General features: G+C 45.6%; 1 protein-coding gene across 1 annotated transcript in view; it reads right to left on the reverse strand.

Annotated features, from left to right (window-relative positions):
* Positions 1-4270: 4270 nt before the first annotated feature.
* The window catches only part of LOC119446879 (ras-related protein Rab-35), a 30343-nt gene continuing 16399 nt past the window's right edge, over positions 4271-18214 (reverse strand). The window contains exons 6-7 of the mRNA XM_037711458.2: positions 13485-13665; positions 4271-6474 (exon numbers count right to left, since the gene is read on the reverse strand). Of these exons, the coding sequence (XP_037567386.1) occupies positions 13540-13665 (126 nt within the window). The 3' untranslated portion in view covers positions 4271-6474; positions 13485-13539. The remainder of the gene's footprint in view (positions 6475-13484; positions 13666-18214) is intronic.

Here is an 18214-nt window from a genome sequence, read left to right on the forward strand (position 1 = left end):
ACATACATACATACATACATACGGTGTGCCACAACTATCATGCACCAAGATTTACAAATTTTTGAACACGTGAAAATCGAGATGTTCGATTTATTTTTCTGCCTACCACTTCCACCTACTGACCTTCCACTTAACTTATCATCAAACATTCGCATTTTTGGGGATGATTGCGTTTTATACCGTCAAATAACAAATACTTTAGACTGTTCCGCTCTTCAGGTAGACATCCACCAAATACAGGCATGGTGCAGCAAATGGTGCATGTCCCTCAACGTCAGTAAGTGTTCCCACGTGTCCTTTCATCGACGTCGTAATTACGTAGTGCCTTCATACTCCCTTAACAACTGCACTTAACACAAAGTGAGACATTTAAATACCTAGGAATGCCTATGTCGAGTGATTTAACTTGGACCCATCATATTAATCAGTTATCTAATTCCTGCAATCGATTACTAGGTTATCTACGCCGTAACTTACCTTCAGCATCTCCCTCAGTCAAACTACTTGCATATAAAACTCAAATCCATTCTAAACTAGAATATGCATGTGCTATCTATGACAACCACAAGGTTAATATGATTAAATTCCTTGAATCGGTTCAGAACCGTGCTGCCAGATTCATTCTTTCTGGCTACTCCTATAACACAAGTTTCTCAGCCTTAAAATCCCGGTTGTGTCTTCCCTCGCTGATCTCCCGTCGCAAAAGTGCGCGTCTTTTTAATTTTTTTTAGGTTCTTTCATTCGCTACCCACAGGTAACCAAATCATCATTCCAAGCGCATCGTTTCTCCTGCCATACGCATCCCAATGCTGCGTATCTACCAACCACGCGCCCATTCCACTACGTATCGGCGTTCTTTTTTTTTCTGCACCCAGCCCGAGAATGGAATACCCTTCCTTCTGACATCGCCCTCATCATCGACATTTCCCGTTTCAAAGCTCCTATTGAAGACCATCTTTCAAGTCACGCCACCTAACCTGTCCCGCCATTTTTCTACGTGTCCACTCTTCATGTAATGTCCCATTCTGGGACCTTTGAGGTATAATAATAATAATAATAATAATAATAATAATAATAATAATAATAATAATAATAATAATAATAATAATAATAAATATTCACAGGCGTCGTGATCAGTGCTGCCCCATGAAAAGGGGTAAAAAAGCAGGTGGAAAGGTCTGTAAAATTACTTATGATAGATCCATTACTACCGATTACTGCAGCAAGCAAATTCATGGAAGCAGGCTCCTCCTCACTAGATGTGTTGTTTTGGTGAAGTGACCTTTGCCGAGCACATTCAAGAGTGATGCGCGCGTAAGGGAAATAAATAGCTAAATAAATGAATAAATAGTCGAAAGCGTTGTGATCAGTACTGACTTATGAAAAAAAGGGTAAAAAGTAGACGGGAAAGTCTAGGCATGTAAAATTACTTATGATAGGTCCATTACTACAGATTACTGCAGCGAGCAAATTCTTAGAAGCAGGCTCCTCCTCACTAGATGTGTTGTTGTGGTGAAGTGACCTTTGCCGAGCACATTCAAGAGTTATGCGCGCGCAAGGGAAATAAATAGTAAATAAATGAATAAATAGTCAAAAGCGTTGTGATCAGTACTGACTTATGAAAAAAGGGTAAAAAGTAGACGGGAAGGTCTAGGCATGTAAAATTACTTATGATAGGTCCATTACTACAGATTACTGCAGCGAGCAAATTCTTAGAAGCAGGGTCCTCCTCACTAGATGTGTTGTTGTGGAGAAGCGAGCTTTGCCGAGCACATTCAAGAGTTATGCGCGCGCAAGGGACATAAATAACTAAATAAATGAATAAATAGTCGAAAGCGTTGTAATCAGTACTGCCTTATGAAAAAAGGATAAAAAGTAGACGGGAAGGTCTATGTATTAAAATTACTTATGACAGGCCCATGACTACAGGCTACTGCAGCGAGCAAATTCTTAGAAGCAGGCTCCTCCTCACTAGATGTCTTGTTGTGGTGAAGTGACCTTTGCCGAGCACATTCAAGAGTTATGCGCGCGCAATTTGCCACGTGAGGCCGCATGGGAAATCGCGGGATCAAATCCTGGCGACGGCGGCCGCATTTCGATGGGGATCGACGATATATGCAAAAACGCCCTTGTACCGGGAATTTTGTGCACGTTGAACCCCAGGTGGTTAAAATAATCAGCAGTCCACCACTACGGCGCGGGTTATAATCATACCTTGGTTTTGGTACGTAAAACCGCAGAATTTAGTTAAAATCGCGTGCGATGTGATCACGGACGCTCGATAAAAACACAAAAGGCTGTGTGTTTTCATCGAGCGGCCACGGCGATGAGTTAATTTCGTGTCGTACCGTCAGTCCAGGGTACAGCGTGCCGGTGCGACCGCACTGCCGCAACTTCTCTGCAAAGGCGGCGCTGTCAGCAGGCGCAGTAGCGCCGTCTAGCCTCGACACCGCAGCGAGGCACGCTCTTCGTTTGTAGCGTTCCCTCCATCGTCGCTTCGCTGCTTAGCTCCCCTTGCAAATGCGCACCGCACAGCCACTGTAACCGCGCGTAGCTCAGGCAGCAGCGGCGGCGCCACTCATTCTTCAGCGTGACCTCTTCACTCTAGCGTGTGCTCTTCCCACTTCGAGCATGTGGGGTCTGAAATGCTTAGGAACAGAGTAGTGGAAACAAACAAAAGGGAATTTATTGCGAATTTTATACACCAATGCCCACTAGCCGAATTACAACGAATGCATCATGCCGATGGAAGACGCTGATGAATCAAGGGGTTCTGCTCATGACGAAAGAATGCCGAGCGAACATGTTCGCCTCATGCAAGAAAGTCGTTCACGGGCGAAGGCTCGCGAGAGTTGAGCCCCCCTCCCTCCCCCCCCCCTCGCAGAGCACCCGGACAAGCGCGCAGCTAAAAAGGAAAAAGTTACGTTCCTCTTGCGTACGAGTATCGCACCATCAGGTGGCGCTAGCATCAAGACACTAGCGCCAACTCGCGTACTACTCCGCTACTACACAGACTAGCAGAGCCGCAAGTGCTACGCAAGGAAGCCGAATTCCAGGAGACGCGAGAGTCCCATATCTGGCGGCAGCGTTCCTTTGTTCCAAATGGAACGAAGCAGACGCAGCTCACGTTTTCAGTTTCAACTTTGCGAAGAAGAGGACTCGATCGTGCGGTGATTGCGAGAGAGCTCGTGCTGGAGGGAGGGTATTCTGCAAGAGTCCACCATAGTGGACTGTCCATTTCGGCCACTACTGATTGGCTGGCGCTGCACGAGTGAGGAGGAGACAGGTGCCCCAAGCCAGTCTCCGTCTCGCTCGTGCAGCTGCAGCCAATCAGCGACAGCCGAAATGAACAGTCCACTAGGTGGACTCTTACAGAATACCCCCAGTTCGCCTTTGTGATTATCACTGACAGCCGAAATGGGCAGTCCACTAGGTGGACTCTTACAGAATACCCCCCGGTTCGCCTTTGTAATTAAACCTCAACACACACAACCCTTGAGACCCCACAAGCAGTGGCTCCAATGGTGATGCCAGCATTCGCCCCACCCAATCACAGCACTTGTCTCGTTTGGCAATTTTCCACTCGCTGATCTCTTCCACTGTCGCAGCAGCCAGGGGAATCGGACGATGATCGTATTCCTAATGATCAGTACAATGGTCCCCCATTAAAATGGTGCCGACTGAGGGCATGTCAAGGGAATAAAAATATGCAGCAATGAAAGTTGACTAGTGGTTATTGCTCCAATTCCAGACCGCATTAACCACCTTGTGGCAAGTACATTTTCTACTAGCTTGACGTCTACAGAGCATCTGTACCCGAGGGTCAAGGTGCTTTCAAATATACGGGAAAGAATGATCAAAAGAACTGGATGTGCGGAAGTTATAATGCTGCTCTGAGGTCAAGAATATAAAAACCTCAGCAGTGCTCCACAGGGAGCTTAGCAAACAATTTCAGCACAATGCATACATATGCTGACCACTGCATATCTTGCTTTCAAACAACGTCACCCCTTTTATTTGCCAGTATATCCTCAGCCTCTCTCACTCTATCATAAAATATTGTTCTGTAGCACAAAGTTCTGTTAATAAATGAGGAGGTGTACAAGCTAAACACAGCCTGGCAGCACATGCACTGCAACTTTCAAGATGATAGCATCATGCACTACAATCACACTCAGGCCACTCTCCACAACTCTAATGCACTTGTAATAGATTTGGCAGCAATCATTCAACCTCGCAGCAGAGAATAAAGTGACAATGCAAATGTGCGTATGATTCAATATGTTTATTTTGCACTGTAAAATTCACTGTATGCTTTTTTTTTTCTTCTTTTTTTTTTACTTTCAATGTTCTTTGCGCAGTGGAGCGCTAACTCTCTTGCTGGGGCACACACAGCACTTTACAAAGCGTCCAGAGCGAAACCACCTTTTTTTTTCTTCCTCTTGTCAGCAAATATAAGAAAAAAATAAAAGGCAGACTACATACTTTTGTAACATGCAGTGCGGGCACATTTTCTTCCATTTTCGCTTCACACGATGACCCAGATATAATTACCATAACCCACAAATTCAACAACACAGTCACAATCGTGGTGCAAGCTCCTTCGGGTCATAACCAATTGCAGGAATTAAAAATAAAAAGAAAATGCTTACGACTATAAATTCTACCAAACCCGGGCACAACTCGAGTACCTTCCTCACACGAAAGGGCGTGCAAGATGAGTAAAACTGCGCATACAACAGGCCTATGGCCTCCATCCATCATATCCCAAGTGAACCGGCTGGAACTAAGAAAACAACACGTTCAACAAAAAAACACAACAAAAACACACTTGCTACAAACTATTTTTATGGTACATCCTGCTGCACTTTGCTAGCACAGTGAAATGCCAAGCAAATGTGCTATGCAGCTCAAGTGACCAGTGTGACCTGCATGAACCAGGAGACACAGCAGAGACGTAAGAAATACTCATCAAAATTACTCTGCTCACAAAAGAGAAGAGAGAGAAACAAGGGGGACAGTATGCAGTGTACACTGCTCTGTAGGGAGCCACGCGCCTTGCAGAGTTGCACATAAGATGGTGATATTTCTCTGGCATGACATAACTAAAACTCTGCATTGACAAGTGCTTAAGCAATGCAAAATATAACACAGTAACCTGTATTTATATAACCAATAAACGCTATATATGCCTCTGCAGAAACACAGCAGCATTTCAAGAGCAATTTACATCCAGTGATACTGACAACAATATATGATGCAAGTGATGGTTGTGATGAAGCACACTGGACGAAGAAAAAGATCAAAAAGATGACACATTCTGCGCTTCAAAATCTAGAGTCCCATGTGGGGGGGAAAAAAAAGGCTCCATGCTATGTATGCAAAAATTCGGTGACTAAGACTAATCCGAACAAAAATGGTGATAGTCTCTTCCCTGCTGGCCCCACAGCTTCAAGAAGCTGTCTGCTACAATGCCTATCTGGAAATCTCTCCCTTAATTCACGTTTCGACCTGCAGCGCTAATTTTTAAAAAGCTGCAATGAGCACACCGGCATAAGAAAGGGCAAACAAAGATAACGGAGCAATGTTGCTATCGAGCGAAGTTTAAAAAAATTACATAGACAAGACAGGGCTTAGACATGAGAATTACATGCATGCTTTCCCACCAGACTTACCGGGAGGAGATGCAAGTGCGCAGGCTTTTGCAAACACATATAAAGGCCGAGCAACAGACACGGCATTGCGTGCTCTCTACTAAGCAGCTGTGCTGTCCAATCGCGCTACCACTTCTTGCTATCGCAGACCTAACACCTGAGCACAACATCTTTTGCGTACAAACGCTTGCTCAGCCTGCATCACACTGAAGCACACCACAATCTGCTCACAAATATCCACCACCCGGGCCCACCACTACATGCTCCTTTGGGATGCGCATGGTTGCCTGCCGAAGCCCGGCTGCACTTCCCCCTTCATCATATTTACAGAGAACCAAGCTGCACGTCCTTCTGCAGACAGCACCCGCCCGCTTGCGGCTGTAGCTCAGAGGGTGTCGTCCGCTGCCACGCTTATCAATAAACATTTGCACAGACAGGTCATGGCTCGAGCAATGCTTGCAGTGACGGCAGCAACAAAAACCAGGACTGGTGGGCAAGGTGCACGCTTTCACACAGACCGCTATGTTAGCGAGGCTAGACGGGCGAACATAAAAAAAAGAGAAAACCCGCTGCATGGTGCACACTGTAGTCCCCACCTCCTCAACACTGGTGACGCCTTGAAGTACCGCGAGGCAGTGAGCAACGGGCATAGACAGAGGACGAGCAGACGGAGGAGGAAGGAATGAAGAAAGAGGGAAAAAGCGAATGGCGACGACGAGAGTTTCTTCGCACTGGCAGCTCTTGGCAGACGCTGTACACCCCCCCAGAGGGAATGAGCCACGTCCTCTTCCCCCGATCCTATTCAAATGTACAGGTTTTCCTGGAAAATGCAAGATGCCAGTTGAGGGGAGGGGAGTAAACGTCCGGAGTCAAAGAGAGCACTGGAAAAAAGCTGTAGACAGATTTAAAGATTAAAAAATTAAATTATGGGGTTTTACGTGCCAAAACCACGATCTGATTATGAGGCACGCCGTAGTGGGGGACTCCGGAAATTTGAACCACCTGGGGTTCTTTAACGTGCACCTAAATCTAAGTACACGGGTGTTTTCGCATTTCGCCCCCATCGTAATGCGGCCGCCGTGGCCGGGATTCGATCCCGCGACCTCGTGCTCAGCAGCCCAACACCATAGCCAATGAGCAACCACGGCGGGTTGTAGACAGATTCTGCAGCACTTTTTGTAAAAAGGTTCAAGGGTGTGTAAATAACTTCAAAAGCTCTACCGAACAACTTTCAGAGGCTAAGAGCAGCATCACGTTTGACAGCTTTGTAAACAAGATGTCATCAAAAATGAGTAAACACGTCTTTTTTATGTCACTAAAACAGACATACTCGGAAAAATGTCACCGCTCTGCCGAAAGTTTACTTAACTCCAGTTACTTGCCACAAGCGAAATTTTCTTTTTTTTTTCCTTGGAATCATTTTGTGCCTCAATGTTTTTTTTTTTTGTCCTATTCGTCCTCTTTATATCACTTGATTTGGCATAGTGGCGTGCTTCAATGAGCTGCAGTGCCATGGGAAGCCTCAGCACGGGCAGTGACAGTCTTGATCAAAGTAGAGCACTAGGCAAGTACTAAGGGGCGATCCAAACGTAACAAGTTCTTTTAACTTAGGCAAAAGTCTGCACTATCGTCTCCATCAGCTGGCTAAGCAGGGTCCTTGTGTAAAGTTTTGTCTGCTTACTGCATTGCTTTCTTTGAGGCTCTGTCAAAATCTGCGTCGCTCTTGCGATGGTTGACGTCTAAGAACAACACGTCTGCTTTAAGTTTTGTTTGCTCTTGGGAAGTTATTTTGATATCAAAGAAGTTGTTCATTTTAAGTTGGCTTTGCATGACCGAGCAGTGTTTTTACGCTGATGTGCCCAAGCTGTTACGTGATGCAGTTAGAAGAAAATGCTGCAATCTGTGGAACTCGGATGAATGGCTCGTGAATCAGAACTCACTCACCCGCACTGAGTGTGCAGCCTTTCCTGACAAAAATGAGATGACAGCAACATACTTCGCCCTAACTACTCCCCGCTCCTTGCGACTTATCTCCCAAACTGAAATGAGACCTCAAAGAAGAGTGTCTTCAATATGTGCATTATGTAAAGAATATAATGACACTAACAGTTTTCAACAATGGTTAAAGCGGTGGGACAAATCCACGGCATCAGTGACAGTGCTGCGGCACCAAATGCGTATCTTGCAACCAGGCGCAAGGGGAACAGGCGACGCAATCTCCCACGCGAAAAGAGGAAAGCGGAAAGGCAGCGCGGGAGAGAGGGGAGGGGGGGGGCAGCTTCTACTCTTGCCAACTGCGTTTGTACTTTGCCCGGCTGCGGCAGTCGCCCGCATCGTATCTTGAAAGCGATCTCCACACAGCTCTGACCTTTGTATGCGCTGTGCATTCGCCGCTCAGGTTCCGTTGAAGCGATAGACCGCATGAACCTTCGCTCGCTGCAGCGGCTGCGCTTGCTGCGAGCGTTTTGACAGTGGTTGTCTGCGGTCATCTAGTGTGATCTATTCATGTTTGCTTGTGCGCGCTGACACCATGCTTGTTAATTCAGTTAATAAGTTTCTTTTTTCTCTAAGTTTTGGTTGCTATTTTGAACATGGCGTCTACACTGAGCAGATGTCTCTGAGACACATGTCTCGGTGATCGGCGCAACCTTCTGTGCCTTCGCGAGAACTAAAAAGCAGTGCGAAGCTCGTTTCTTCGATCTCCATGGCGAACTCGGTTGGCAGAGATCGCCAACGCAGTGACGTTCGTGTCGACTGTACATGGAGACGACGTCAGTGCTGCGCAAATCCGAACAAGTCGATCCCCTCCAAGCATAGTGTGAGGCAGGGCATTATTAAAGAGTTTTTTTTAAGCTGCACTAAGGGGCCTAGTAATTCTTGTTTTTTTTTTCCCGGCCGAACGAGCTTTTGGGACTATTTTTCAGCCTCCACGAGCTCGGAAAATCGGTTGGCGACTGTACGGAGCGCCCTAACCTAACAGCCACACGTTGCTGCCAGCCGGAAACTTCGAATTATCTGAATAGAGCCACGCGGCCCATTCAAATTATCCGGTAGAATTTGCATCGAATATGACGGGACCGCTCATAATTAACCGAAATTTCGAATTAACCGAGTTCAAATTATCGAGGTTTTACTGTAACTCTATTGTACGAGAAAAAATGCATTAATGCTTGAAATCTCCGCCTCATAGCATGCAAAGTTTGCAGCTCACTGCTGCCAAAATGTGCGCAAAACAAGTATGCCAGTGAGTCAAATCCGCGTTGGCCAATAGGAGGTCTCCCTGCATGCAATGTGATTATAATAACGAATCATGATGCAAATTTTTATCGAATTTTGACCAAGTCAGCCATTTCATTGCCACGTGCAGTTTTCCTATATGTTTATGTTTTTGGGTGATACGAACTTTTGCACCATCCAAGAGATTCATATCACTGAGATTTTCAGTGATTCAGTTCATAGTTTGTCCTAAGTTTCTTTACTATGTACTATCAAAGTGAAGAAGGTTTTTTTCTAATTTCAAATATATCAGTAATTGTGTCTTGCTGATATCAGGATGCGACAATTATGTCGTTAAAAAAATATACGATATAATGAAGGTATTTTGGTGTCATGTTTGATTTCGTTCTAGAGGTTCAAAAGATTTTTGTCGTGTAAGTAGGCCTGTATGTAAGAGTCCTATACAAAGGCCATATTTCCACAAACATAGTTCTTGACTCGTTCTCAGAGTTCCAGACTTTCTTTTAGAACTGCTCTATAATTTAAAATTTCCATTGCTTTGTGGAACTACTCCAAGTTTGTATTTAAGCAAGCTGGCATTTTGTATAGAAGAAATAAATGTCCTTTTGTGCACTGCTAGTATGGTATTGTTTCCTTTGTTACCAAATGCACCTTCAGGGCCCATAAGTAGCGTCCAAAGCTAGACCCAAACCATGGAGCACCTATGCTTGTGCCAGGACAGAGGAATGATCAGATAATGACATGTCAATGGGTTGATCAACGTGTTGACTGGATGACAAACAACTCATGTGCACACTGTATCCTGGAAACTTTCCCAAACACGCCACAGCATTGCGATTGCTGGAAGGTACCCTGCTTCGTTTATGCTTGCACTTGATAAATACAACCATGGGGTTTCAAATCAAAGCATCTTGTTTACCATTCTTACAGCTAAACAACAACAATGCTCTACTTGCCTGAATGAAACAAGTGCATGCTGCCAAAGTATATTTAATAAAAGTTTTCTGGAAAGTGACACTGTGCTGTTTTTTCAATAGACAAGTGTTCTCTATATAGCACTAAATATTTACATATGTGCTGTTCGGTGAATGCTGAGTGATAACAAATTTAAATCTCTTTAACAGCTTGTAAAGACTCAATGAAAAGAGAATTCGGGTGAATCATTGAAAATAAGGTAACCTTTAGGTAACATTTTTTTTTGGGGGGGTAACATGGCATAACCATCATACATCAATGCGAAATATTGAAGCACATTTCCAAATTTTACAGGCATAAGCAGCTCTGTGTGGACAATTAATTCATACAAACATGAAAGGCCAACGTCAAAGGGACGCTAACAAGACACACTAAATAAATTAGATTGATAAAATATTTATTCAAGACTCCACTTTTGTTAATTCTATGGTAATAGGTTGATAACTAGAACAGAAAATGAAGATGGTAAAATTTAATTACCAAGCTTTGTGCCCCAAATCCAACAGCCGCAAACGTCAGCGTGACGTCGTGGCTATGAGACTTCCGTGACGCAAGATTCCAAAATCCTATTCGGCTCCCGTAAAGACGGCAAAAGGAAAAGCTGGTCGCTACCCATCTTTCATTTTGATGCCTTTTCTGGCTTATCAAACCTCCTCTAACATTTAGAGGGGAATATTTTTTTTTTTCACTACGGAAGCAACTTGGGGGCCTTTGTTGTCAACTGCCATCGTCCCACCGCTGCGTTGGTCATTGCCAGCACTGCAGTATAGCATATGGGCTATTTACTTATACAGTGGAACCCCGATTATACAAACTTCTCAGGCACGCGAAAACTTCATACAATCTGGGCGTCGTATAATACGACCATCAAAAACTATGTCTTAAATACAGCAGAACCCCTTTATAACATTTTCCACGGGACCACGAAAAAAATACCGTAATACCTTGGAAACACATTGCGAAAACATGCTGTTAAAATAACAGTTACATTTTAAAATAAAGACGCCATGGATGACTCAGCCTCCAAAGGATTTGCAGTTACCAAATGATAATGCGGACTCGACGGGGATTGGCTAAAATTCAAAATATTGCATTTGGTAGAGAATGAGCGAGTTATTCCAAAAGCGGCCGTGTCGTATTTTCGGATCTTCCCTTTCGCTGATACCTTATCTTTCACAAGATTTCGCATGACAAAGTGCAAAAAGCATGAGCACGTACAAGCGACCGCTTTCTTGGCACAGTTCCAAGCAAACTGTCCTATCACAGAGCCAGAATCGTTGACGCCCGTCAACACGTCCGGTGCTACGTAACAGATGTAGTATATTTAAAAGTGATCGTCCAAGAATACGGCTAAAGTTTGTCAATGTGTTGCTGCACGTACATAGGCTCGCCTGTGACCTGGTCAGTCCATATTTCAACTGTTGTCATACTGTCGTTACAGAGAGACGAAAGCACTGTCAATGCATGCACCAAATCTTCACCCCCTGGCAACATAATACCAGAAACACTGTCGGCTGTATGCACGGATGCTTCTGGTGCCGAGTCACAGCAAATCTTGAGAAAGCGAAAGTCCGAAAGTTTTTGCCCGAGTATACTGCCCCTGCATGTTCAAGTGTCAATCCCGCTTTATCAGAGAGATTTAGCACATCTTGTACCGTGATCCGCAACCCCCCCTCACACCGCATGATAAAACTTCCTTTTCTCAATTACACACTTTTAAAAAATTGGTAAGGTTCTTATAGACTGAGCCATTCAGCAAGCGCTTTCTTCAAAATGCAACAATGTCCGTAAGGCGGTCACCTATGGCGCCACCTGCACAGACAAATCTCTGAACGTTGTCCATGCTACATAGCACACTCACAAACGTAGGCACAGGAACGGCAGCACATGTGACGACATTCTCGTATATGAGGTTGCAGCCAGCACTGTTGATGCCTCTCCCGCATCATATGATGACCCATGTGAAACCGGAAACCCAACGACGAATGTGTGAGAAGTCTTGTGTGCTCGCACATATACAGTGGAATCTCATTGATACGATTCTGCGTAATGCGTTTTTTTTTTCTTTTCCGGGCCAATAGGAGCAATGCATTTTCAAACGGTTGATAAGATCGCATTTTCACCTGAAATAGGATAATACGACTGCAAACCCACTAACAACGTATTAAGGGCCAACCACACTAGCGGAAAAATGCGCGGTGCACGTCACAAAAGCTTCTGCGAAGCAGGTTTTTCGTTCCGCGGGAGGGATCAGTGCTGGACCGATGTAAATTGTGACACGTCGCAATGGCAGACGCACCGTGAGTGAAGAAGACCAATTACAGCTACCCCTTCAGTGACGTACGCGCAGGAGTCATTTGGACCCACCCAACTGCTATTTTCTTACTCACGTCTAGTACCGTCTGCTCGCGTCAGCTTTTGTTCGCATTTGTTTTGGTTCGCTTTTCAGGCGAGGTTTTCATGCAGTCACGTGACTGAGTAAAGCGCCTGCCCTCATCCGACAGTCAACGACGACTGACGGGTGACCTATTAAACTGACAAACTACTTTAAAGTTGCTGAATAAAAGTGTGTTGGCTGTGGTTCGTGATGTCGAGTAATGCTGCTCCGCATAATGCACGTGCTATGCGGAGCAGTATCCCTCGACGCCACAGGAAGCTTTGCTAGCGAGTTTGTCACCAAGCTAAGCCTGTTTTTTTACGTTTTGGCGCTTGCTTTGGATAATACAATTTTTGGATGATACATTTTATTTTACGGTTCCTGCGAAGATCGTATCAATGAGATTCCACTGTAATAAGCTCCAAACTGTGTGCGCGTGAACACGCATATCCAATATGACCTGCATGACTTCCAGTGGCTAATTAGTTTGATCTTCCCACATGCTTTCGTGGTTTCCATACATGCTGTAGTGGTATTCTCAGACAATCAATTTCAGAGATAGTTTTGTTTTCACGAGACTTGGGACGCATTAGTATACGACTGACTACTGGCACAGTGCCAGACGTATACGACGACTCTTGGCACAGTGAAAATATAGCGAGCTTGATACAGCGCCAGAAATGTTGTCAGCCGTATACATGGACATGTCGGATGCCAAAAGCGAAAGTATCTTCGAAAGAAAATGTGGAAGAGCTTGGGTGGGCAGTCAACACAAAAAACTCACAACGAGACAGCAGCAAAGGGATGAAGACGGGCAGCAGCTAAGCGACAAGAAGAGAGGGAAGGGAAAAGACTAGAGAGAGCCCGGCAACCAGTAGTAGCTTTCCGCATTTGAAAGTCTGCTCTCCACCTCCTGAGAGAGTGGACGGCGCCACAAGGGAGCTGCAGGAGGCTGGTGGCGCATCTCACATTTCTGCTGTTGGTTTCCCAACTTTTCACGGGTCATCGTATGAACGGGACGTGTGTAATCTGCTGTTGTATAATCGAGGTTTTTAACACATTGTCTCTATGGGGAACTTGCCGGGAATGCTCTAATCCGTCGTGAAACCCGGGACGTTGCAAAATTGAGGGATGCGTAACCGGGGTTCCACTGTTCAACTAATTTTTTTTTCTCTTTAAGTGCCCCTTTAATCAACTTTCGGTGCCGCAAGTTCAAAGGCAAAGCTGCCCCCTTCACTCACCGGCAACGAGAGCTGCACGGAAGGGTGCTGGTGGTGGGGGAAGGGCCGCCGCCAATCAGCAGCACTGCTTCTTCTTCTTGTGTCCACCGGGCTTTAACCGCAGCTTGTCCTCGGGCACCTGCTGCCGCTCCTTCTGCTCCTTCTTGCTCTTGAGCACCATCCGCGTAATGGCATTGAACATCTGCACACAGGAGTAGCAGGTGCTCTCATCAGCAGACGGCACACACAGGCACGGGTCTTAAGAGTGCAGTCACCCGCTCCAACACCAATCCGAAATCAGATCCAGGAGGGAGGAGATTCACAGTGACTTGACTGTTTGTTTGCTTTGTGCCAGCACTCTTTTTACCTTTGCTATCATATGTTTTGATACTGCTTTCAGCAGCTCTCCCCTTAGTTCTTTCATGGGAAAAGACTGATAGCCCATTCTAGTAAATTCACAATATAGGTCAGGTCATGCTACTTAAATTACTAAGCTTCAATTACTGAAGCTAATTATGGGTTAAGTAAATTGCAAACATCCCGGTGTTCCTGTAATGCACTTACTGAAGAAACCATCCAATCTTTCAGCATGAACAAGTGAAGCTCCGTTCTTAGTACAGTCGAACCTGGATATATCAAATCTGAAGGGTATCAGAAAAAGTTCATATATAGGTAATTCGATATATAATATAAAAATTTTATACAAAAATTTTCAAGGGGATTTTACTGCTGTTTGTTATACACAATAATTCTTTATACGTGGGTTCGACTCTAGAAACAGAACTTATTATGCCAAATTGAAGGAATGCAATTACCGAGCTGTTTCTGGAATGGGGATTTGCAAACCCTATCTGCTTTAACAAGTACGAGGAGTTCATTAGCTACGATTCCCTGGTAACGCAACAGGTACTGTTGAGACCAGTTATACAGTGGTGCCTCGCAGAAGAAACGTTACTCGGTCAGTGGGCGGACACATAAGAAAAAGCTTTGTCATATATTTACAAAGGACAGAGGATGTTCGAAATCCAGAGAAAGGCAGTGGAGGATGGAGAAACGGTGATTATTTATACTACTGTACCCGGAACATCAGGACATTTAGGAACCCCTCTTAGGTCAGTGTGAGTCCGTCTCACTCAGCTAGATGAGGCAGAAGACACTGCTGCAAAAGGTTTCTCCCATCTCTGTCCTGGCATTCTTTAAATATCCAGGACGGAAGAACTGGTCTAAACTCACCTGCCTCTTCCCTTTCCTCAACACATTTCTGAAGACTAGATGTGAGCAATCAGAGAGCAAGGCTAGGTGAGGGAAAATGGTGGCCCAAGAACGTGGAGGCTCAGAAAAACATATGGATCATTCAGGGAAACCAGGTGTGCTCCGCGAGTTAAAAATCGTGAGCAATCCCAATGTGCCCCAAGATATCATTTAAGTGCCCTAAAATATTTTTACAGAGCGAGGCACCACTGAAAAACGTTGCCATTATGGGTCCTCAATAGCTGTAGTAAGTTTTAAGTGCAATTGTGAACTCACGACAAAACACACATCTCACTCCATGTGAAGGATATGCTTACATAACCAGTGGAGAGAGCCTCAAATGCAAAGTGCTGTAGTTACCTGATTCTAACGCGCACCCAATTTTTGTGGGCTTGAAGTAGGAAAATAGAAGTGCACCCGAATGTAACACGCCGCCAATTCATAAAAGAAAAATATAACATGCCCCCCACGCTTGCGATCTGAAAGAACAAGACGTGAATTTACCTTCACAGATGCGATTAAAAAACAACATAGCTCTTTCCGTACCGCGCCCACTAGGCACCGTTAGCTCGCGATCGATGGTTTTAAATGCCGCTTTCAGGACCTTCTGCACCCCTCATGGACACACTGCGCTATCGGACATGAAGGAGGAGAACCATATTTTGGTTTCCTAAGCAGTTCACTTTTTTCCCGCAAGGCGGTGATTTTTAAACGCGCTCCGAAGTTCTGCGATTGTCAAAGCAGAACGCAAGAATGTCCGGCTCCGAAAGCGGTGCGCGCGCTTCAGGAGATCGCAGATATTGCGATTCTGCTGCCTCTGCGGCTCATCTTATCGATGCATCGATCAGCAGCGAGTCGGAGGGCGTTGACTTTTCATCGGATCTTTAGTCTCAAAGTGACGACGACATAAACCAGCCCAGAACATTGGCGGCCGCAGCTATGCATGCTAACTGTAGTGCGTGCAGTTAAATTTTTGTAGCGGAATACCTGTTCAATTAAAATTTTCGATTTTTTCGGAGGTAGTGCCTATTAGACAGCAATACATTTTGTATATTTCATAATTTCCATAACATTTTTTTTCTTGGTAGATACAAGCGTGTCTTTACAAAGTTTGTTCAATTTTATCCCACAATCTTGATTTCGGCAATTAATATATTTTTTATGAGATACATCTCGTTAATAAAACTTTTATGCATGAAAAGTGCATTCATTCGGCTTTTTGTTTATGTGTTACATAAAATATTGAGTGCAGTAGTTGCTTCAGAAAAAAATATCTGGCGTAACCTTCAAAAAACATATTTTCCCCGTGGTAGGGAAAGAGTTATTGAGCTTTCATAATCAAAGTGGCGTGTTGTCATTTGCACTTCACTGGCCACACACACCAAGCACACATGGGTAGTATTCTCGAGTGATCGCTTTTAGAGATAGTACTATCACATTCACGAGACTCTGCATCAGAACTGCTGATTATGAAACAACTGTGGCACACGTCATGTCATTTACAGTTGTGTAACGAGGATGTTCAGGGTCCGAATGTACTTTAAAGAAATATGTGAGACTGTAATATCACCTCTGTAAATGGAGTCACCACTCGTTTGATTCGATGTAGTGGCTACCTACAGGACTTGTCCTGAATGCACCTGTGGCCAGGTAGATTCCCAAGTGGTGAACAGGATTAAGCATGCTTAAAGCGCTAGGTGCAGCAGAGTGGTACAGTCGCCGACCAATAAATCAGACACCGCTAATCTGGACATGCTCGGTAATTCAGACAGCTTCGCGGCACTGCCAATGGCCCCGTAGACTTAATGTGTAAAGATGACCGATATTTCAGGCAGTCACCAGCTCTACATTCGATTATCCGGACTCTGTTCGTGACTGTAGCGTACACGGATTCTGCCGCCATTATCTCCTCTGGCAACCTCAATGAGACATGAAGTATGGCCTCAGAGATACTATACAGTTAAACCTGGATATAACGAAATTGACAAATTCCAGAAAAACTTGGTTATAAAGAGGATTTCGGTATATGCAGGTTCGGCACGAAAATTCGAAAAAGAAACTCTTACTGTATTTACTCCGTTCTAATGCGTCCTCAATTGTAACGCGCACCCGTTTTCCGTTTTCGTCGAAGCACCCATCCTTGGAATGTCACACCAGATGCGTGGACGCGTGTCGTTTCGCACAAGTGCGAGGCATTGGAAACGAAGAGCGAGCGTCACGATGGCGTCGTAGCGTCGTGTTACAGTAGAACCCCGCTGTTACGTTCCGGGGGGGGGGGCTGCGTTTTTCCGGCTGTTACGTCATTTTCGGCCGGTCCCAGCATAGCTCCCATAGAACCCAATGCATTGGTAACCCCGCTGTTGCGTCGCAACTGCGGGACTGTTCTCGCATCGTACATTGTGAATTGCCACCCCGCGCCGGCCCGAGCGGCCATTTTGACTTTTCATGTCGCTTAGCTTGGTGGCTTGACGATGGCATTGGCCGCCCAAAGTGCCGGGGGCGACAACTATGATGTATTTTCGGTTTCCACCAGCAAAAGTATGGCCTTTGAGATCCGTAAACGCTATGTAAAGATGGTGTCTATGACACATTGTGGCCCTAAAATTGGTTTTGGCTCATAGATATTCCGTATAAAGTCCAAGGGCGATAATGCAGTCGCTGCGCGCCGTATGCTGTATGTGCGAGTGAAAACGTGCGTGGGGAGCCGACGACCGCGTCTAAATCTCGCGCGCGCAAGAAAAGCAGGGAGGAAGTGCGACTTCTTCCGTTGTGCTCGAGGCACCGGCGAGGGAGCGAGGGGGAGGGATAGCGGGTCGGCGTTGTACTGTACTCTGGCATCAACTGCGTACTGCGTGGCGGCGCGCGGTCGCGCGGGCCGTATCTTGAAAGCGATCTGCGTTGGGGCAGAGCCTAGCAGTGTAGGTGCGTCGGCGGCTCGTAGCTTTGTGCGTGCTGTGTGTTTTCGGCGCTCAGTTTGCGTTGAAGCGATAGACAACAGCACGAAGGTCACTTCGCTCCCTTCTCCAGCGCCGCTTCCACACGCCGCCAGCATTTGACAACGCGTGTCCGCGCTCATCGAGTGTGATGTGCCACACCGTGTACCAGCTAGCGCTTCGGCAACATCAACTGGAAAAGGAGAGAGTGCCGGCTTGGCGGGCTAGGCCAGCTGCAGCAAGCGGCAGGATCAGGTTTGAGTGAAGGGAAGGGGAAAGGTCACGCCCGCGGCGACAAGATCGCTTCGCATTCTGTCGCGGCGGAGAAGGTGCTTCCGGTTGCTGCTCGTGCAAAAATGACAAAATTTGGGGCGAAATCTCTAGGTTGTCGGAGGGGGAAATTCGTGATATCGAGGGGGTCTCCCGCTGCCACTTCGTTACATAGAGGTCTCAAATACACGTGCTTCTATGGAGTAACGGCGGGGAATAGAAAAACTTCGTTATATCCACGAATTCGTTATATGGAGGTTCGTTATAAGCAGGTTTAACTGTAGATTAAATATGGCC

This window comes from Dermacentor silvarum, chromosome 3 (assembly GCF_013339745.2).
Source record: "Dermacentor silvarum isolate Dsil-2018 chromosome 3, BIME_Dsil_1.4, whole genome shotgun sequence".
NCBI classification, from domain to species: Eukaryota; Metazoa; Arthropoda; class Arachnida; order Ixodida; family Ixodidae; genus Dermacentor; species Dermacentor silvarum.